At 45.9% G+C, this 21,748-nt stretch overlaps 2 protein-coding genes across 3 annotated transcripts in view; one reads left to right on the top strand and one right to left on the bottom strand.

The window, feature by feature from the left end:
• Positions 1–381, bottom strand: part of UFD1 (ubiquitin recognition factor in ER associated degradation 1) — a 29,477-nt gene extending 29,096 nt beyond the window's left edge. Inside the window, exon 1 of one of the 2 annotated variants that reach the window (XM_032269780.1) lies at positions 251–381. In XM_032269780.1, the coding sequence (XP_032125671.1) occupies positions 251–253 (3 nt within the window). In that variant the 5' untranslated portion in view covers positions 254–381. The remainder of the gene's footprint in view (positions 1–250) is intronic. The other variant, XM_032269781.1, reaches the window with a different exon arrangement.
• A 36-nt stretch (positions 382–417) lies between these two features.
• The window catches only part of CDC45 (cell division cycle 45), a 42,906-nt gene continuing 21,575 nt past the window's right edge, over positions 418–21,748 (top strand). The window contains exons 1-8 of the mRNA XM_032269779.1: positions 418–1,170; positions 1,309–1,368; positions 2,278–2,370; positions 3,653–3,790; positions 5,488–5,619; positions 15,682–15,737; positions 17,339–17,387; positions 18,700–18,761. Of these exons, the coding sequence (XP_032125670.1) occupies positions 1,120–1,170; positions 1,309–1,368; positions 2,278–2,370; positions 3,653–3,790; positions 5,488–5,619; positions 15,682–15,737; positions 17,339–17,387; positions 18,700–18,761 (641 nt within the window). The 5' untranslated portion in view covers positions 418–1,119. The remainder of the gene's footprint in view (positions 1,171–1,308; positions 1,369–2,277; positions 2,371–3,652; positions 3,791–5,487; positions 5,620–15,681; positions 15,738–17,338; positions 17,388–18,699; positions 18,762–21,748) is intronic.

Here is a 21,748-nt window from a genome sequence, read left to right on the forward strand (position 1 = left end):
GCCTTCGTCAAGGAGGGAAAGTTGGGCTAAGACGGAATGCGAGCCATGCCCAGGACCCGCGGACGCAACCACGGGCGGTTAGTGGTCAAGGATCCTGCCTGTGCCCGGCGCGGCCGAGGAGTCCGGCGCGGACTCAGGCCCCGGTGACTCGGCACCTCCGCCGCCGTCCCGACCCCACCCGCCCCACCTGGCCCTACCTCCGGCCCTGGTCCAGGCCCCTAGCCCCCTCCCGCTGCCGGGCAGCGCTTACCATGATGGACACCTCCTCGCAGACGCCGCTTCTCTCGGGGAACAAGACGATGGCACTCCGCCGCCGCCGCAGCTGCTGCTCCAAGCCTACCGCCCCAGAGGCTCACCGGAAGTGCCGGACCCGAAACCCGGAGGGGAGTGCCCCGGGCCAGGCGTCGGCTGCAAAAGAGAAAAGGCCAGGCGAAGGCGTTAGGTTCTAAAACACCCTCAGCAGAAAAACTAAAATGCCATTTCCTGATTTACTTCCCCGTTTATAGGTACTTCTTGAAGTCATTTTGAAATTACGTGTTGATAGTAGTCCCCTCCAAACGAATTTAGTAGGGCCCATTGTCCTTGAGACTACACTACCCAGAATGCACGTTAATCTGTCGGCCTCTGCTTCAGCCATCGAGGACTTGGGCGGAAGTAAGCTAAAATCCTTTTTTCAAACCACACCAAGAAGCTATTGCAAACGTAACTGCTGCCCCATTCGGTATGTCATTGAGTTTAATGTACGGCTAGAAGTGTACTTTCCTTTAGGGTTCCCAGTGGGCAGCAGTAGGCTTCTCTTCCCAAAGTAAAGATGTCCGCCGAGAGTCGCGTTTCCGGGTAAAAGCGAGTCAGAGTTGAAGAGGGCAACAGTGTTTGCGTTCGGCCTCAGAGATGACGCTTCTTTCGGGGCGGGCTGGAGTTTTTTAGCCGAGAATGGCAGAGCGCTAATGCCCGCCCCCAATGTGGTCCAATCAGAAAGAAGGGAAGGCTGGGAACTAAGAAGCTATTGGTTGGTGATCCCTGGACCAATCAGAGGAGCCGTGATTTGGCGGGAGTCTTGACCGCCATCGGGGCTCTTGGTACCTCAGCGCTAGCGCCGGGTGTTCGGCCACTGTGGCTATGTTCGTGTCCGATTTCCGCAAAGAGTTCTACGAGGTGGTCCAGAGCCAGGTGACTCCCAGTCCAGGACCCCAGCCGAGGCCTTGCCTAGGGGAAGGGATGAGGGGGAGCGGCCGTGGGTGACCGGGAGGCAGGTGAGGGCCGGGGTTCGGGTCGCAGCGTTCACCCCGCCCGCTCTTGCCCCGACAGAGGGTCCTTCTCTTCGTGGCCTCGGACGTGGATGCTCTGTGTGCGTGCAAGATCCTTCAGGTGAGTCCTGCGGACCCTAGGAGGGCGGGGCCGGCGCGAGAGGTGAGGGTGCTGCGTAGGCGCGGGCTGGAGGTGGGGGCGCAGGGCGGGCAGAGTCAGGATGGGTGCTGGAGGCTTAGGGTGGGAGAGGGAGCAGGGCGGGAGGTGAGCAGCCGGTGAGAGGAGGGAGACTCGGAGGAGAGGTCGCCTCCCTGGCCCAACGGTGGGTTAAGTGGAAGGCAGAGACTAGTTTGTATGTTTACAATAAACTGTTAATATGAATAGGTAAACAAAACGGTTGCATTTGGGGGAAGCTTTGGGTCTGTAGCGGCCTCTCAAATGGGAGATGTGAGAGAAAGGAATCTGTGACAACTGTGGGTACAGTTGTGTCGTAGGTGTTGCTGGGAATATGGACGTCCCTAGTCTGTTTTATTTTTTTTATAAAGAGGGGTTTCACCATGTTGGTCAGGCTGGTCTTGAACTCCCGACCTCAGGTGATCCGCCCGCCTTGGCCTCCAAAGTGCTTGGATTACAGGCATGAGCCACCACGCCCGACCCGGCGTCCATAGTCTGTTAGGGAAGATCTGTTAGTTTCGTTTTGAATAGTAGTGTTTACGTTGTTTTGGTCAAGCTCTTGGATCAGGAACTTTTCAGAAGGCCTGGAAGTAATATCGGCATTTCTCCCCGATGTTTTACTTTGGTAATTTGCAAAACTGACAGAATAATATGGTAAACACTCACGTTCCTAGCACCTAGCTTTTCCCATAAACATTTCACCAACCTTAATGTTGTCCGGTGTCTTTTGTGTCTCAACCCGTCTAATCTACCCCAGGTTCTTTTCAAGGTAAATTGCTAATGTCCTAAGGTTCTTTTCAAGGAAAATTGCCAACGTCCTAAATAAGATACGCTTTGAAAACACTCTCTCCCCAGGCCTTGTTCCAGTGTGACCACGTGCAGTATACGCTGGTTCCAGTTTCTGGGTGGCAAGAACTTGAAACTGCATTTCTTGAGCATAAAGAACAGGTATTGAAGATGCATTTTAGAATAACTTAGCTTTTTTACTCGATTGTAATTTCTTTACACAGCAGTCTTTCTCTTTCCACAATAGATTAAGTGTGTTAAGTATCAGCTACATTAGGCAATACGGAAGAGAAAAACATGCTATATACACTGATGACTTACGCCCAAGTTGTAGAAGCAAAATTGACAGCACAAAAAGATAATAAATGTGGATAGCCCCTAACTTTGAACTTGTTTTGTAGAAATTTGATTGTAAGGTGCTTGGATTCTAGCAGTTTTTAATATGGTCTAGCTAAAATTATTTTATTAATTTATTTTTGGGATGGCCTTCTGGGTTCAAGCGATTCTCCTGCCTCAGCCTCCTAAGTAGCTGGGATTACAGGAGCCCGCTACCACACCTGGCTAATTTTTGTATTTTTAGTAGAGATGGGGTTTCGCCACTTTGGTCAGGCTGGTCTCGAACTCCTGACCTCAAGTGATCCGCCTGCCTTGGCCTCCCAAAGTCCTGGGATTAGTTAAAATTACTTTAGAATACATTACTATCTTACATTATTTCTCCAAGAAAATGCATCCTGGTTTCCAACTTGAAATCCAGGAATGAATTTAAACAATAGAGGCCAGGATTCCTCGCACCTCTGCATGGGGCCAAATGAGAGATGGGACATTATGGACTCCATAGATAGGGGATGGAACATGGAAGAGGGGGGATGGAACATGGAAGAGGGGGGATGGAACATGGAAGAGGGTCCCTGGAGTGCCTAGCCATATCTAGGATTATTTGAGCAGAGACAAATCCTTTTCTGGTATTCCTGTCATCATGTCAAGGACCCATACCAGTTTGGTATTTATAAGGAAAGAACATGCTATGCTAGTGATAGAGTGTGATGAAGGCCTTAATTAAGTACCCATAAAGTATTTGCTAAAAACTTAAACCTGTACAATGCCATTAGCCTGGAAAGGCACATAGCACTGTACTATGAGGTCTCAAGAGAAACAGTCACGTGCTTAAAGTCTTGGTCTGCTCCTCATGAGCTTCTTGAGCTTGTCCATGAAATTTGGGCCTGCTGAGTCTCAGCGTGCTCCTGGGGAAAGTTGGGAGCCACAGTGTCACCATGCTAAAGCACTTAGCATGGCAGCCTGGCCGTTTTTGGAGTCCCTTGCCATGTGGTCCTCACCACACGCCAGGGACTTAGTGACTCAGCAGAACAACTCAGAGGCTTAGTGCAGTGAACAGAAAGGGGCCTCCTTGGTACAGCTACTTTACAATATCTTCCTTTTTTTTCAGTTTCGTTACTTTATTCTCATAAACTGTGGAGCTAATGTAGACCTATTGGATATCCTTCAACCTGATGAAGACACTGTATTCTTTGTGTGTGACACCCACAGGCCAGTCAATGTCGTGAATGTGTACAACGACACCCAGGTACTTTTTGTGATCTGCCCTCAAACTGTCTGTACCTTTTAGCCATCTATAATGTCTCACCTGGTGTTCTTGGTAAGTTGTATGTATTACTACCCTGTGGGAGTAGGAACAGCCTGAAAACAAGAACTTGGTCTTTGTCATTTTTTTTTTAAGAGATAGGCTGGAGTACAGTGGCACAATCATGGCTCACTGCAGCCTCAAACTCCTGGGTTCAAGTGATCCTTCTGCCTCGACCTCCTTAGTAGGTGGGACTACAGGCGCATGTCACCACACCTAGCAAATATTTGTTTTTATTTTTTGTTGAAATGGAGTCTTGTTCAGGCACAGTGGCTAACCCCTGTAATCCCAGCACTTTGGGAGGCTGAGGCAGGTGGATCACTTGAGGTCAGGAGTTCAAGACCAGCCTGACCAAATGGCAAAACTCTATCTGTACTAAAAATACAAAAAATTAGCCAGGTATATTGGTATGTGCCTGTAATCCAGGCTACTCGGGAGGCTGAGGCAAGAGAATTGCTCAAACCCAGGAGGTGGAGGCTGAGGTGAGCTGAGATTGCACCACCGCACTCAAGCCTGGGCAACAGAGCAAAACTCTGTCTCAAAAAAATAAAAGAGAGAGAGAGAGAGAGAGAAATTCAATCTTGCTGTGTGGTCAGGCTGACCTTGCACTTCTGGCCTTAAGAGATTGTCTCACCTTGACTTCCCAAAGTGCTGGGATTACAGGCATGAGCCACTGTGTCCAACCATGATTTTGTCCATCTTTGACAAGAGATGTGGCATCTAGCCCTTGGAGTTGCTCAGAATGCATTTGTGGAATTGACGACTTGGGAGGTATGGGACCAGAACCCTGTAACCTAGAATGGCTCTACTGTGCTTACTCTTTGATCCCTTGAGCAGCAAGCATACAGTTGCACCTAAGCATTCTCCAACTTGATCTCCCACCCACAAGGTGTTGGGCTCCCAAATTCTTATATCAGGAACCTCTCCCAGAAAAATCAGCCTGGAGGCCAGGTGCAGTGACTCACACCTGTAATCCCAGCACTTTGGGAGGCCAAGGCAGGCAGATCACTTGAGTTTGGGAGTTTGAGACCAGTCTGGCCAACATGGCGAAACCCATTTTTTACTAAAAGTAGAAAAATTAGCTGGGTGTGGTGGCACACACTTGTAATCCTAGCTATTTGGGAAACTAAGGCAGGAGAATCACTTGAACACGGGGGGCAGAGGCTGCAGTGAGCTAAGATTGTGCCACTGCACTCCAGCCTGGGTAACAGAGGAAGAGACAGTCTTGAAATAAAAAAATAAAGAAAAATCAGCCTGGAATTGCTTTTAGACAGGAGTTTTATTGACTTAGGGGTTATACATCTTCATGTCCTTTATCAGAGGCCAACTTGTGGGGCATTCATTTTATTACTGTGTGGCATAAGAGGATGCTGTGTTTCCAGACTTACATAGACTAGATGGTTTTGTGTTTTTAGATTTTCATAATTTCTGCATACCGCATATGGTGTAACTCTGGTGCCTCACTGATAAGGAAAACAAGAAAATTCCTAAGAAGTTTGGGACTCTTGTTAAATAGGTAGCTATTTGTATGTACGGGAAACTGAGTCAGCTTCTTAGGAAATAAGATTCTGCAGAAGAACATAGTGTGTAGTTTTCCGTAGAAGGAGGAGAGACTTAATTCCTTTTTGTTTTGAACTTAGATCAAATTACTCATTAAACAAGATGATGACCTTGAAGTTCCTGCCTATGAAGACATCTTCAGGGATGAAGAGGATTCAGGAAGTGACAGTGATGGGTCAGAGCCTTCTGAGAAGCGCACACGGTTAGAAGAGGTGTGTTTGGGTCTCTTACAGCATCCCAGAGGAACATACACTTCCAGAAGTCAGAGGTCATCCTGAAGACTGCCAGGCCCAGGTGTAACTGAGGGCAGTGGGAAGTGGATAAGTTAGCAGGCATGGATGCTGACCCTGGGCTTTGCTGTCCCCTGGCTGTGTGGCCTCAGGCAGGAGTGGCTCACCTGTCCAATAGGATGCTGTCACATGAAATGAAATTTAGGACAGCTCAGCTCTGCGGCTAAATAGCAAAAAAAATGATGTAGAGAAACAATAAATAGCACAACCCCTCCCTTCCTTTTCTACTGTCTTCTAGCATCATCACTCACTGTGCTGTCACTGCAGAGGAGCAATGTGGGTCTGCATCCCTTGGCCAAACCCAGTCCCAGAAAATTACTCCAGGGGTGGCATCCTGTATGTGATGATAGGAGGAGTTTTTACCATGTGGACCTTGGGTCTGAGCTGCTTAGTGATCTGGGGCAGGGGTCAGTTGCCTACCCAACGCTACAGCTTCTGCTAGATGTAAAATGACAGGCGGGAGGTGGTTGTTCCTAAAGCACGGAAGGCCATGTGATGTTTTTGAAGATGCCCTTTGGCTCCTGATCATTGATGTGTGACCTAGAATTTGCCCCCGGAATGTTCTAGGGTCTTCCCTTCATCCTCAACCTGACATTTTCCAGTAATGTGCTTTCGGGAAGCCTTTTTGAGCCATATTTGAGACATTCAGGACATTCTCCATTTGGGGAAGGGGCAGTGCCCTTCAAAGTGAGGCATGCTGCTCTCTTCTTTCTCACCTTTGTCACCCCTTTCACTAGGTTTAGTTAGGTGTCTCATAGGGAACTTCTTGGACCCACTGTTGGATTTTCTTACTTCTTGCCCAGCTCTTTGTTCTATTTTTTGGAAGACTTTTTGGTCTTTATTTTTTTATTTTTATTTTTTTCCATAGGGGGTCTCTCTATGTTGCCCAGGCTGGCCTCAAACTTCTGGGCTCACTCAATCTTCCCACTTCTGCCTCCCAAGTAGCTAAGACTAAAAGCACATGCCACTACACCTCGCCTGGTCTTTATCTTCTAATCTCTGATTTATGGGAGGTCTTTTTTGTTCTCTGAGTGCTTTTTTTATAGCGTTTCTTTTAACTATTGATGAACTGCATTTCATTGGTTCCCAAATATCAATATCTAATGGGATTTTCCCTGGAAACATTCATGTTCTACAAATAATTCTTGGAATTTTCCACTCTGACTAATAAGCAAATATTTTTTCAGCATTTACTATGTACCAGGTACTAGTTAGGCCCCAGGGTACAGGGATGAGAGCAAAGTCCTGCCTTTGCAAAACTTTCTGGTGGGGGAGACAGATACTGATGATGCAAATGAGCACAATTAGGGATAGCTTTCAGGTACCAAACATGAATGAGCAGGGGATGGAGCCAGGAGGATTCTTGGGCAGAGCATCCATAGACACTGTGGCTCTGAGGTAGGAAGGAAAGTTTCAAGGCAGGTTCAGCCAGCAGTGCCAAAGAAACAGGCAGGTGAAAACAGACCAGCAGGTTTGGCAACAGAGAGGGTAGGTTGTCTTTGCAAGAAAATATCAGCGCTTCTATTTACATACTTAACACATCAATTTAGAATCTGTGTTTATAAATGTTTAACATAATGTTAATGGAATATAATATGCATAATTTCCCACCAACTTTTTATTTGAGGCAGGAGTGTTAATTAAGCCCAGAAATTTAAGACCAGCCTGGGCAACATGAAAAGACCCTGTCTCAAAAAAAACAAAAACAGTTTTTCACATTTGCCACATTTGCTTTCACTCTACATATTCTTTTTTCTGTATCATTTGAGAATAAGTTGCAGAAACTATGATATTCTTTTTTTTTTTAGAATTCCCATCTCAATTTTTTTTCTTTTTCTTTTAGAATGATATTCTTTCTTATTTTTATTTTTTCTTGAGATGGTGTCTCACTCTGTTGCTGAGGCTGGAGTACAGTGGCATGATCTTGGCTCCCTGCAACCTCTATTCCGGGTTCAAGCAATTCTCCTGCCTCAGCCTCCCGAGTAGCTGGGATTATAGGCATGCGCCACCTCACCCAGCCAGAAACTATGATATTCTACACATTCTTTCATAAGCAGCTCCTAAGAATAAGGACATTCTTCCTCTTAAACACAATGCCATTGTCATACATAAGAGATGAATAATGTCATAATATGATGTAATATTCCACCCATATTCATGTCTCTTTAATTGTTCTCAAAATATATTTTGCAGCTATTTTTATTTCTGAACTATCCTCCAATTAAGGTTGACCCATTTAGCTATTTCTCTTTACTATCTTAACCTAGAACAGCACCTTACCTCTTTTTTTTTCTTTCGAATGTTTTTAATGACATTGGAAGCCGGTCCTCTTTTCTAATACTTATTACTTGTTTCCTCATGGAGCACTTTAACTTGCTTCTCTATCCCTGCATTTTCTGTAATCTGTAAATTAGGCCTAGAGCCTTGATTGTAATAACATTAAGCATTTTTGAGAAGAGTACTTTTTATATGATTAAAACCTGTACTTGACTGATAACTAAGTATGTGTATATTAGAGGTATACTTTTAGAAATATTTTTACCAGCCTGGTGTGGTGGCTCACACCTGTAATCCCAGCACTTTCAGAGGCCAAGGCGGCTGGATCATCTGAGGTCAGGAGTTCAAGACCAGCCTGGCCAACCATGGCCAACATGGTGAAACCCGGTCTCTACTAAAAATATAAAAATTAGCCAGGCACAGTGGCACATGCCTGTAATCCCAGCTTCTTGAGAGGCTGAGGCAGGAGAATCGCTTGAACCTGGGAGGCAGAGGTTGCAGTGAGCCGAGATTGCGCCACTGCACTCCAGCCTGGGCAACAGAGCAATACTCCATCTCAAAAAAAAAAAAGAAAAATATTTTTACCAGACTGGACAACCTAGCAAGATACTGTCTCTACAAAACAAATAAAAATTAGCCAGGCATGGTGGCACAGTCCTATAGGCCCAGCTACTTTAGGAGGCTTGAGTGGAAGGATGCCTTGAGCCTAGGAGGTTGGTTGAGGCTGCATTGAGCCATGATTACATCACTGTACTCCAGCCTGGGCAACAGAGCAGGTCCTTATCTCTTAAAAAAAAAGAAAAATATTTTTATTAATTAGGGGTATACATTCAAAGAGGTTTAGAGACAATAGTTTATAAAAAATCTTTTCAAAGAGTTCTGCTGTAAAGAAAAGGATGACATGGGGTCAATAATCATTTTTTCTTGTCTTTTAAAGATGGGAAGTTAGAGCTGGATCCCAGCAAAGATGAGATTACTCTGTAAAAATAACCATAATCACCCTTAATCTACAGGTGCTATGATATCCTGGCTCAGGTCACGGGGTTCAAATTTTGTATCTGCTATACCAGCTTTGTGATCTCAGGCAAGTGACTTAACCTTTATGTGCCTTTGTAAAATGAGGATAATAACTGGACTTAACTGTTTTGGTTCCTACTGATGTCTAACAAATTACTCCAGAACTTAGCATCTTAAGACAACCTTTTCCTTATGCTCATGGATTCTGTAGGTTAGGAATTTGGGCAGAGCCCAGCAAGGATGACATCTTTTTTTGCTCTGTGATATCTGGGCCCTCAGCTGGGAACTCAATGGCTGGGAACTGGAAGCATGGGAAGTCATTGGCTCAGACACCTGCCGGGATGACTCCAAACCAGTAATGCTGAGCCAGGCACCTGCAGGGTCTCTCCATTGCTTGTGGCTTCCTTACAGCATGGCTGCCCAGGCTTCCAGCATGAATATTCCAGTCACCTGGGCAGGCACTGCGTGGCTCTCCTGACCAGCCTTAGAGTACCTCTGCAGCCTGTAGCCACAAGGGAGGGGATAGTACCCTACCATGCATTGTGGGAGGGTCAAAGAAATCTTAAGCTGTGGGGATTTTGTTACTTTATTGAGGCATAATGTGTACGCAATTCACTAGGTGCTACAATTCAGTGAGATTTAACAAATGTATACAACCGCCACGCCATCATGATAGAGAAACAATTCCATTACCCACAAAAAGTACCCTCACCAGAACCATGGCTTTTTTTTTAAGGTTTTTTTTTTTTTTTTTTGGGAGCATTATAGATTCACATGTAGTTATAAGAAGTAATATAGAGAGTTCACTTATATACTTTCCCCCCATTCCCCCAGTGGTAACATCCTGTAGTATAATATCACAGTCAGTATGGGAGGCCGAGGTAGGTGGATCACTTGAGCCCAGGAGTTCAAGACCAACCTGGGCAACGTGGCAAAACCCTGTCTCTACAAAAACTACGAAAATTAGCTGGGTGTGTTGATACACACCTGTAGTCCCGGCTACTCAGGAGGCGGGGGTAGGTGAATCACCTGAGCCCAGTAAGTCAAGGCTTTAGTGAGCTGTGATCATACAACTGCATTCCAGCTTGGGCAACAGAATGAGAAAGTCTCCTTTCTAAATTTATAAATCGTGTAATTTTTCAGTTGGCATTCTAAAGGTTAGAAATCACTGTGAAAGTTCTGCCAGAAACTGAATATGTCTATTCCAGTTATGAATTCAGAAACTGCAGAAATAACCCATGGGTATTGCTTTTAAAAAATACACACACACACACACAAACACACCATTTCCATCACTATAAGGATCCCTCTATTGCCCTTTTATAGACACACCTACTCATCTGCTGCCCGGTGCCCTCCTTAGCACTGGGTAACCACTAGAGAGCTCCATTTCTGTAATTTCATTTCAACAACATTACATAAATGGAAATGGAATTATACAGTATGGAGCCTTTTGGGATTGGCTTTTTTTCACTTATTGGCATAATTCTTGGAGATTCATCCATGTTCACTTGTATCAGTGGCTCATTCCTTTTTTCGTCCATCAGCACTGTATAGCTTTCAGTGTACAAATTCTCTATGTGTTTTGTTAGATTTATACCTACGTAAAAACATACAAAAATCTATTTTATCTCTGTGTACTAGCTATAAATACATGGATACCAAAATTTAAAATGCAATAGCATTTGCAGTCACTCAAAAAAATGCAGTGTCAGCCGGACGCAGTGGCTCACGTCTGTAATCCAACACTTTGGTAGGCCAAGGCGGGTGGATCACCTGAGGTGGGCAGTTCAAGACCAGCCTGACGAACATGGAGAAACCCCATCTCTACTAAAAATACAAAAATTAGCTGGGCGTGGTGGTGGGTGCCTGTAATCTCAGCTACGTGGGAGGCTGAGGCAGGAGAATTGCTTAAACCCGGGAGGTGGAGGTTGCGGTGAGCCAAGATCGAGCCATTGTACTCCAGCCTGGGCGACAGAGTGAGACTCCATCTAAAAAAAAAAAAAATGCAGTGTCTGCTGTTGTTGGGTAGAGAGTCTTGGAAATGTCGACTTACATGCTGCAAGTTGATGGTAGTGTTGAATTCTGTTTGCTTACTGTTTTTCTGGCTATCAATACTTTCAACTCTTCAGAAAGGGGCATTAGAGACTCCAACTCTGATTATAGATTTGTCTATTTCTCCTTTCAGTTCTATCACTTTTTACTTCACATATTTATAGCTCTCTTGTGCACACACATTTAGGACTGTGGTGTCCTCTTGGTGATTGACCTTTTTATTCACTTAGTGTACCACCCTAGCTCTGTAATTTGCTTTGCTCTGAAATCTGATTTATCTGATATTAACATTGCCACTCCTGCTTTCCTTTGATTAATGTTTGCATGATAGATCTTTTCCCATTCTTTTCCTTTCATCCTGCCTATATTGTTACATTTGTAGTGAATTTTTTAAAACAGCATATAGTTAGGTCATATTTTTAAATCTTGTTTTTTAAAGCCATTCTCTATCTTTTAATTGATAAACTTAGCTCACTTACATTTATTTTAATTCTTGATACATTAGGGCTTAAGTCTGACAGTTTATTTTCTGTTTCCTGTTCTCTGTTTTTTGATTCTGTTTTCTTTCTCTTTTTTTTTTTTGAGACGGAGTTTTGCTCTTGTCATCCAGGCTGGAGTGAAGTGTCATAATCTCAGTTCACTGCAAGCTTTACCTCCCGGGTTCAAGTGGTTCTCCTGCCTCAGCCTCCCAGGTAGCTGGGATTACAGGCACCTGCCACCAAGCGGCTAATTTTTTGTATTTTTAGTAGACATGGGGTTTCGCCATGTTGGGCAGGCTGGTCTCGAACTCCTGACCTCAGGTGATCTGCTGGCCTTGGCCTCCCAAAGTGCCGGGATTATAGGTGTGACCATGTCCAGCCTGTTTTCTTTTCGAGTGTTTGTGAGTATATCTCTTTGTGCAGATTTTTTAGTGGTTGTTTCAAGTGATTATATTACGTATTCATAATTTATTACAGTCTACTAGTATCATCAGTTTACCAGTTGAGTCACATGTAGAAACCTTACCTTCCTTTTTTTTTTTTTTTTTTTTTTTTTTTTGAGACGGAGTTTTGCTCTTGTTACCCAGGCTGGAGTGCAATGGCGTGATCTCGGCTCACCGCAACCTCCGCCTCCTGGGTTCAGGCAATTCTCCTGCCTTAGCCTCCTGAGCAGCTGGGATTACAGGCACGCGCCACCATGCCCAGCTAATTTACCTTCCTTTTTTTTTTTTGATCACCCAGGCTGGTGTACAGTGTGCAGTGACACAATCTTGGCTTACTACAACCTCCAACTCCCAGGTTCAAGTGGTACTCCTGCCTCAGCCTCCCCAGTAGCTGGGACCACAGGTGTGTGCCACATGCCCGGCTATTTTTTGTATTTTTAGTAAAGACAGGATTTTGTCATGTTGGCCAGGCTGGTCTCAAAATCCTGACCTCAGGTGATCATCCACCTGTCCCAGCTTCCCAAAGTACTGGATTAGAAGCATCAGCCACCACACCCATCCTTATCTTCTCTTAATGTCCTTTACTCGGCCCCATTTATAATATAATTTTCTTAAATATTTCCTCTACATGTACAGTATTATGATTTTTGCTTCAGTAATCAAGCATAATTATAAAACTCAAGAGGATAAGGAAAGCCTATTGTATTTACCTCATTTTTGCTTATTGTATTTTTGTCTTCCTTCCCAGTCTTCCAAGGTTTCTTCCTTTTTCATTTCCTTTCTATTTAAGAGTCTCCTTTTGGGGAGATCTGCTGGTGATAAATTCCCTTAGTTTTCCATCATTGAGAATTTCTTGATTTTCATTTTATTCCTAAAAGATGCTTTTACTGGATGTAGAATTCTGGGTTAATACTTATTTTCTTTCAGCATTTGGAAAATACTGTACCACTTTCTCTGGCTGCCGTGGTTTCTCATGAAAAATCCTCTGTCATTCAGGCTTTTTCCCTATTATTAAAGTCTCATTTTTGTTTGGCTGTTTTTTAGATATTTTGATTTTGTTTGAGTGTTCAGAAGTTTGAGTAGGATGTTAGGATGTGTCTTGGTGTGGATTTCTTTGTGTTTATCCTATTTGTTTCTTTTTTTTTTTGAGACAGAGTCTTGCCCTCTTGCCCAGGCTGGAGTGCAGTGGCACCATCTCAACTCACTGTAACCTCTACCTCCCATTACCCAGCTTTTTGAATCTGCAGGTTTATGTTTTGTTTGTTTGTTTGTTTGTTTTGTTTGGAGGCAGAGTCTCACTCTGACTCCCAGGCTGAAGGATCTGTAACCTCCGCCTCATGGGTTCAAGCAATTCTGCCTCAGCCTCCTGAGTAGCCAGGATTATAGGCATGAGCCACCACTCCTGGATAATTTTTTTGTATTTTTAGTAGAGATGAGGTTTCTCCATGTTGGCCAGGCTGGTCTCAAACTCCTGGCCTCAAGCAATCTGCCCACCTCAGCCTCCCAAAGTATTGAGATTATAGGCATAAGCCATCGCACCTGGCCAGCAGGTTATGTCTTTTAACAAATTTTCAGCCATTATTTCTTCAAGTGTGTTTTCAGTGTGCCCTCTTTCTCCTCTCCTTCAGGGCACTGATGACGTGAGTGTTGGCTCTTTTGTTGTAGCCCCGCAGGTCCCAGAGGGTGTAGTTTTGGTGGTCTGGTTTTTTCTCTGTTGTTCAGACTGGGTAATTTCTGTCTTTCTGCCAGTTCACTAATTCTTCCCTCTGTCCCCTTCATTCTGCTCTTGAGGCTATTCGCTGAGTTAATATTCCAGTTCTGTTTTTCAGTTCTAAACTTTCTTCTGTATATATATACTTTTTCTTTCTTTCTTAAACTCTGTTTAGAACGCCTGTCTCTTGATATCTTATTTCTTTGCTGAGACTTCCCGGCTTTCATTTGTTTCAATCGTTTGTCATCGCTTGTCAAAGCATTTTTATGATGGTTGCTTTAAAATCTTGGGCAGATAATTCTAACAACTCGTCATCTTGGTGTTGGCATCGGTGGGTTTCTTTTTTCATTCATTTTGAGATCATCTTAGTTCTTGGTATGATGAGTGATTTTCGAATGAAACCGGGACATTTTTATATTATATTATGAGACTTCATGTCTTCTTTAAGTCTTCTGTTTTAGTTGGCTTTCTCTGACACAGCTCTGGCAAGGAGGGAGCAGTGATGCCAGGTGGAGGTAAAAGTTCAGGTTCCCCACCTGATGTCTGTCACCTGGGGCAGTGAATCTCCAGGTTTCCCATTCTGCTACCTCTGACACCCTCCTAGCAGGGAGGGGAGGAATTTCTCATTGCTGGAAGGTGGGGGTGGAAGTCTAGGCTCTTCCACCATTGGGGCAGAGGTGGGATATGGACTTTTTACCAACCAGCAGGGGTGGCAGTCTCCGTTCCCTCTTTGGCCTCTCTGACACCACCAGACAGAGGGGTTGGGGTGCCTTGCTTCACAAGGATGGGAGCCTAGACTCCCACTGGGCCTTTGCTGGGATGGTTATGAGTGTTCTTGGTGGTGTTGGCTAGGACAGATGGGTTATTGCCTAAAAGCTTTCTGTCTTGGGAGGCTGCTCCTTCCCAGTCCTTTGACTAGACAGAGCAGCTTTTGTGGGGGTTGTCTGCACCTGTTGGTATTTCTAGGTTGCTGGCTTTTCAGCTCCAAGTCTAGTATATATGATCCAGAAGGAAAACTCAAGGAACACACTGCTGTGTTGTTCCTCTTGTCCCTGAGTCCTCAGCTGATCTGCCTTCACTTCTACCTTTCAGAGTCTTACTTTGTTATGTTTGTTTGTTTGTTTGTTTGTTTGTTTGTTTTTGAGGTGGAGTCTTGCTCTCTTGCCCAGGCTGGAGTGTAGTGGCGCGATCTTTGCTCACTGCTACTTCCACCTCCTGGGTTCAAGCGATTCTCCTGCCTCAGCCTCCCAAGTAGCTGTGATTACAGGCGCGTGCCACCAGGCCTGACTAATTTTTGTATTTTTAGTAGAGACAGGGTTTTCCCATGTTGGCCAGGCTGGTCTTGAACTCCTGACCTCATGTGATCGCCTACCTTGGTCTCCCAAAGTGCTGGGATTGCAGTTGTGAGCCACTGCGCCTGACCTTCCTTTGTTTGTTTGATCTATGATGTCGAAGAGTTTTCAGTATATTTAATTTATGGGAAAAAATATATCTAGTCCATCTTCCCAGAAGCAGGAGTCTTGAGACCATGGATTTCTAAACCCACCCCATTATTCCATGCCTTTGTTGTGAAGATTAAATGACATGCTTGTAACATTAGACTAGTTGCTAATACATGTAGAACATAAGAAACATTAGCTCTCATCCATCCTGACATGGAAGTTGATAGAAAGTGGGCGTGAGCTTACCTTGGATCCTATAGTGCTGTGGGTGACAGCAGCTAGGGTGGATGAACACAGTTTTACCTGGAGCAGGTGCTTGGGAAGCTCCCACTCTTTCTGCCCATGGTGTCTGCAGAGCTGGGAGCCAGAAGGGGGCCCAGCTATTCCCTGCCTCCACGCTTCTCTTCCATAGGAACAGGCTGTACTCAGGGCACTGGTGTGACCATGTTCTCTCTCAGGGGTTTGAGCCTACTGGCTTCTGCCAAATCGGAACCTTCTCGGGCTATGGGGATAAATTCCTAGTGCATTTGCTCCACCTTTTGTTCTTTGTCCCTGTATAGGAGATAGTGGAGCGAACCATGCGGAGGAGGCAGCAGCGAGAGTGGGAGGCCCGGAGGTGAGTCTGTGCTTCCAGCTTCTCCTGGCACCAGGAGCCCATTTGCCTGGGGGTCTGTCGTGCCACCCACACCTCTGACTTTCTGTCTCAGGATAATTCATTCAATTTAGAACCTCTGGGCCAGTGGCTCTGGGAGTGAACCTTTGGCCACTGCATTGGAGAAGAGCTCCAGGTTGTTCCCCAGTCCCATGAGTGACAGGACAGCCCCAAGTTCTCCCAGATACATGCCATCCATTAGGGGCCATGGCCCTGGCACTTTATTTTTATCAAGTTTTACCAGTTAGATATCTTGATTTACAAATTCTTTATAAGAAGTGCTCTAAAATGGAAGTATTGGAAAGACTATTCTAGCTTGAAGTGAGCATGCAGCAGTGCCCTTGAAGTGGGTCCTGAGGGAAGCCCTTGCTGGATCCATCACGGAAGGTCTCCCAGGCCATCCAGCTAATGTTCCCACTGTTTCAGCTGAGGGCATGCACTCCTGCCACTGCCATAGGAGGAAGGCCGCCCCCTCGGATAAGGACAATGTAGGGAATACAGGCTCATGCCTGTATTCCCAATATTTTGGAAGGCCCAGGAGGAGAATCGAGGAGAGTTCAAAGCTGTAGTGAACTATGATTGTGCCTCTGCACTCCAGCCTGTGTGACAGAGCGAGACCGTGTCTCTAAAAACAAACCAAAAAAGGATAGTATGAAACCATTTCAGGAAGTATAAGGAAAGAAAAGTGAAAATAATCCATAATCGTGCCGCCTAATTCAAAGAGATTCTGGGTTTGGATTTCTATTCCTGGGTTATATATACTTGTGCATATTTTACATGATATACATCTGATTTGGTATCTTTCTACTTAATATAACCATTTAAAATAGTTCTGAACAGGCTTTCTAAAGAGCATAGTACTTAATTGGCAGTTTCTCTTCTTTTTGAAATGTAGGTTACTACCAGTATTTTGCCATTGTAAATAAGGTTTCAGTGAATTACTTTTTACACACAGCAAGTTTTGTCTTGCTTTTTCCTTTGAATTGTAATTATGGGACAATTTCTCTGAAATGGAATTCTGGGACTATACCACTTTACATCATACATTGCCACTGGCAGTTTGTGTTAATTTCCCAACGTTGTAATTATACATTCCACTAAACAGTCAAGAAGTGGCCAGGTGTGGTGAATCATGCCTATAATCCCAGTACTTTGGGAAGCTAAGGTGGGAGGATTGCTTGAGCCCAGGAGTTTGAGACCAACCTGGACGACATAGTGAGACTTTGTCTCTCTAAAAAAATTTTTTTTTAATTAGCTGGGTGTGGTGGCACATGCCTGTAACCCCGTCTACTTATGAGGCTGAGGTGGAAGGATCACTTGAGACCAGGATGTCAAGGCTACAGTGAGCTGTGATCACACCACTGCACTTCAGCCTGGGAGACAGAGCAGGAACCTGTCCCCTCACAAAAAAAAAAGAAAAGGGGTCAATATGTGAAAACAAATAGTACCATGATTTAATTTGCATTTCATTGCATTGAATGCTGTCAAGTTTAGCATTTTTCCAAAACATTTGGCTTCCTGTACTGCTACTTCCTGATGAGGACCTGAATTTTATGTCATTACAGAAGAGACATCCTCTTTGACTACGAGCAGTATGAATATCATGGGACATCGGTAAGTACAAATAGGTGGAACTGACCATAAAATTCTGACTCCAGGGGTCAGTGTCCTCAAATGTGAGGAAGAAATATAGATTTTAGAGCTACAAAAGCCTGGTTTGAATCTGAGCTCCATGGCTTCCCATTGTGTGACCTTAAACCTCTGTCTTATTAAGATAGTCATTTGCACCCAATAGGTGATCAAAGAAGAGCAGCTTTTATTTTGTTCATCATCAAGAATACAGAATGAGTTTGTACTAATCTCTGTGCAAGAAGATAAAATGCTACAGACTTATAATGGCACATCAATGTGTCTTTTACAAAACAGAATTTAGGTAGAAAACCTGTGCTGATAGTGTTAAGCAGAGCTCAGGGCCTTAAGGAGCCCTAGAAAATAAGTTTCAATAAAATATCCTGTATTTAGTCTTAGAATTTAATACTGGGACCTTGAACTCTAAGCACTGTTTTTCCCATATCGCTTTTATTGTCAAGGTTCCATTGTCCTTTGAAGGATCATCCTTTTGCTCTCTCTGCTCAGTCCTTGCAAATGGAAAATTCTAAGCAGTTGGCGGGGAGGCTGTTGATGCTCACTTAGAGAGCATATCTTCCTAATTTAAAAAAAAAGAGAGAGAAGATATCTCCCTCCTGATATATGGGGCCAGTTCCCTTGGAAATTCTCTCCCTGGAGGAAGCCCAGCATCTCACAGCAAAGGGGATTTTAGGGTATTCTGGTCAGACACCAGTCTTCCTTGAGGTCTCTTACCAAATCCAGACCCTTCGTTTAGGGGAGTCCTCCGATGTGGACGGCCCTGTTGGAAAGACCCTCCTCACAGGAGGCCCTGAGGCTCCTCCCTCTTTAATATTCAAGTAATTGGACCTAGGGCCCTCCCTGCCTCACCTGGCCTTCCTGGGAATGTGTTTGAGGATGCCAGCCAAGCAGGGCAGAAGGAGTGTGCAGATATAGAACCAGGCAGGTGATGGTGTCTCCTGGCCTCTGGGATTCAGTGCCTGCCTTGGGCATTACTGAGGAACCCAGGGAGATGCAAAGAGGCCCCAGCCAGTGCTGCACATCTGGGCTGCCCCCACGAGGTGAATTCTTCCCTTCCTGCAGGATAAAGTATGCAGACAGTAATGATTTTAGCTAGCTAAGAAGTTACTGTCACTTCTCTCAGTTTAGCATGTACTCATCCCACTCTGCCCTGGCCGAGCAGTTCCTCTATCGGCAGGCATTTGGTCAGGGCCCTGCAGGCTCAGGTCCAGCTGGCTGCATGGCCTAGCCCTAACATGTGCCCCTTCTGTGAGTCTTAGATTTCTCTGCTTCCTTACAGTCAGCCATGGTGATGTTTGAGCTGGCATGGACGCTGTCCAAGGACCTGAATGACATGCTGTGGTACGTAGCCCCTGCAGCAGCTGTGTGGGAGTATTACCTTGGTCAGTGCCACATAAGCAGCTCTGTCCTCTCACAGGGAGAGCAATTCCCTTGTCCCCACCAGGAGTGTCAGACACAGCCCCTTTTTGGGAATGTGTGTGATCCTGGTCATCTTCCTATCTATGAAGCTCTGGGAGCTTCGCACAACAGGGGAAGGAAGTGTAGGAAGAGGATACAGCTTCAGCCTCCCCACACCTGCTGGTCAGCCTGTGCCAGTAAATTCAGGTGACAGAATGGTGTGAGGTTTGAAGGAGGCAGCCCTTGCAGTGGCTCACATCCTAATCCTACATCCATAATCCCAGTACTTTGGGAGGCCAAGGCAGGAGGATCACTTGAGCTCAGGAGTTTGAGATAAGCCTGGGCAATGTAATGAAACCCTATCTCTTAAAAAAAAAAAAAAAATTGGCTGGTCACAGTGGCTCATGCCTGTTATCCCAACACTTTGGGAGGCCGAGGCATGTGGATCACCTGACGTCAGGAATTTGAAACCAGCCTGGTCAACATGGTAAAACCCTGTCTCTACCAAAAATATAAAAAGAAATTAGCTGGGTGTGGTGGCAGGCATCTGTAATCCCAGCTACTCGAGGCTGAGACAGGAGAATTGCTTGAACCTAGGAGGCAAAGGTTGCAGTGAGCCAAGACTGGGCCATTATACTCCAGTCTAGGCAACAAGAATGAAACTCCCTCTAAAAAAAAAAAAAAATTAGCCGAGAGTGGTAGCTTATACCTGTAGTCTAAGCTACTCAGGAGGCTGAGGCAGGAGGATTGCCTGAGCCCAGAAGTTCAAGGCTGCAATGAGCTACAATTGTGCCATCCTACTCCAGCCTGCACAACAGAGTAAGATGCTGTCTCCAAAAAAAGGAGGCAGGCCTTGCTAGGTATCCTTGCAGCCCTGGCAGGTGGAGGCAAAATTTGATTTAGGAAGAACCATCCTGCCTCTGAGTCTGCTGTGCGGGCAGCACATAGGGCACTTGGCACACAGACAGGGATGCTGGTCATTGTCTATTTGGGTTGATCTAGAAATGAAATCTGCAGTCTTTCTGAGGAAAGAGAATGTAGAAGACTCGCCCTGGTTTTACCACCTCCACACTCTTACCGGGAGTCTTGGTTTTCTCCTCTGTTAGAGGTGGTCTGGCCAGGGCCCCTCCAGCTCTGGACATACTACTGTGGGGATTGGGATGCTCTGCACAGAATTAGGGCCTCAGGGCATTTGTGGGGTGAGTGAAGCGCCCTCTAGACCTGGGGGTCCTTTGTCATCACCTCTATGTGAGGTTGTTGGACTGTTGGTCTCCGCCAGTCCTTACCTGTGCTCCCTGGACTGCAAACCAGCACCTGGCTATGTGCCCACTGACTGTCCTCAGCCAGGTCACTCAGTCCTTTTCTCTGTTGTGTGGAAGTAATAATCCCCATGCCCCAGAACCAGGATTAGGGTCTCTCACCAAAGGTCTCGTGGTAAGGTCAGGTAGGAGCCCTGGAATGGTGACACAGTGTGTGACTGCCACATTGTTCTGAGAGCCCCATACTAAATGGAGCTGCAGCACCAGAGTGCTGGCAACCCTGCCCTCACGGGAAGCGACAGGAGCTGGACGTGCTGTTCACTGTGGGCCTTTCACAGGATGTTTCTTGTACCTGGCAGATGGCCTGATGCCGTGTTGTCCAGCCCATGAGAGGGGTCCCTCACATGGGAAACCTGTTTATGCTGGCAGACACCTTGCGACTCTTTTCTGACCTGTGTCAAGTTACACTGGGACCTGACCTTATGTTCTTCCTGGTGTCCCAGGGAACGGCTGTCCTGGGGAGCCCCTGGTTCTTCTGATGGAAGGTGCAAGATCAACACACCACCACAACAGGAAGCCAATTCAAAGATTTTTACTTCACAGATCCTGGGCAGCGAGGATACCATGAATCGGGAGGGCAGCCCTCTGTCCCCAGGTCACATGAGGCAGGAATGAAGGGTCAGACAGAGAGATAGAGGCACGCATGACAGCTTGCAGCATATGCAGGGAATAGGGTGTGGCCACTGAGTTCATGGGCAAATGCCTGGATGGGCCCTTTAAAGGAAGCGGTGTGAAAGTGGGAGCTCAGCCTGCTGGGTGGAGAGAGGCCTCTGAGTTCTTATCTCTGGCCACAGCCTTGAGCTATTTGAGTGTAGTATTCTAATGCCCAGGCAGCAACCTTTACTGTGTTACCCCTGTTACGTGAGTCAGCACTGGGGAAGGGGTGCCTTCAGTGAGTGCCAGCTTTGTGCTCAGCAGTGCCCTTGACAGCCCACCCTTTACAAGCCTTTCAGTTTAGCAGTGATGTCAGAACACCCCAGAAACAGCACAAGAACACATAAAAAAACATGATGCAAAAATGCAAACATGGAAGACCAACTGAGGTGGGGCCCCTCTGAGGCATGCCACACTGGGAGATGTGATGGGGTGCTGAGGTATTTTGCCACTCCTGGAGGAGGACCTTCCTGGGCTTCCCTGCCTCACTGCACAGAGCATCCTATGCTCCCCTCAACAGTGAGCCCAGAGGAGGTCTTGAAGGATGGCACCAGCAGACCTGGCATGACTGGGCCCAGTGGACCTAGTCACTCTTGCTGTGGGCTGGCCATCCTGCTGATGAAGCCAGACCTCACCTGGGTTTCATAGGTAAAAGATGAGCCTGGAGACAGGAGCCTTGAAGGCTCACCAGAGGCCTAAATGCTGCTACTCTATGACCTGCCACTTTATGCTGCAGGATGAGTAGATGTGAACACGACTAGGGTCCCCTGTGCTGGGGGTAGATAACATGAGCGGTTCAGAGAGGTGAAGTGACACCAGGGTCACCAACAGCTGAGCACAGGCTTCTGCCATCTCCCTTCATTAACTCCACTCCAAGTGTTGGGGTTTGGGGTACAGGACAAGAGCGGGGCATGGCCTGGGAGTGGGCAGGAGTGTTGGCTCCTGTCATAGCTGCCA

Source organism: Sapajus apella, unplaced genomic scaffold (assembly GCF_009761245.1).
Source record: "Sapajus apella isolate SASKATOON/1434 unplaced genomic scaffold, GSC_monkey_1.0 scaffold198, whole genome shotgun sequence".
Classification (NCBI taxonomy): Eukaryota; Metazoa; Chordata; class Mammalia; order Primates; family Cebidae; genus Sapajus; species Sapajus apella.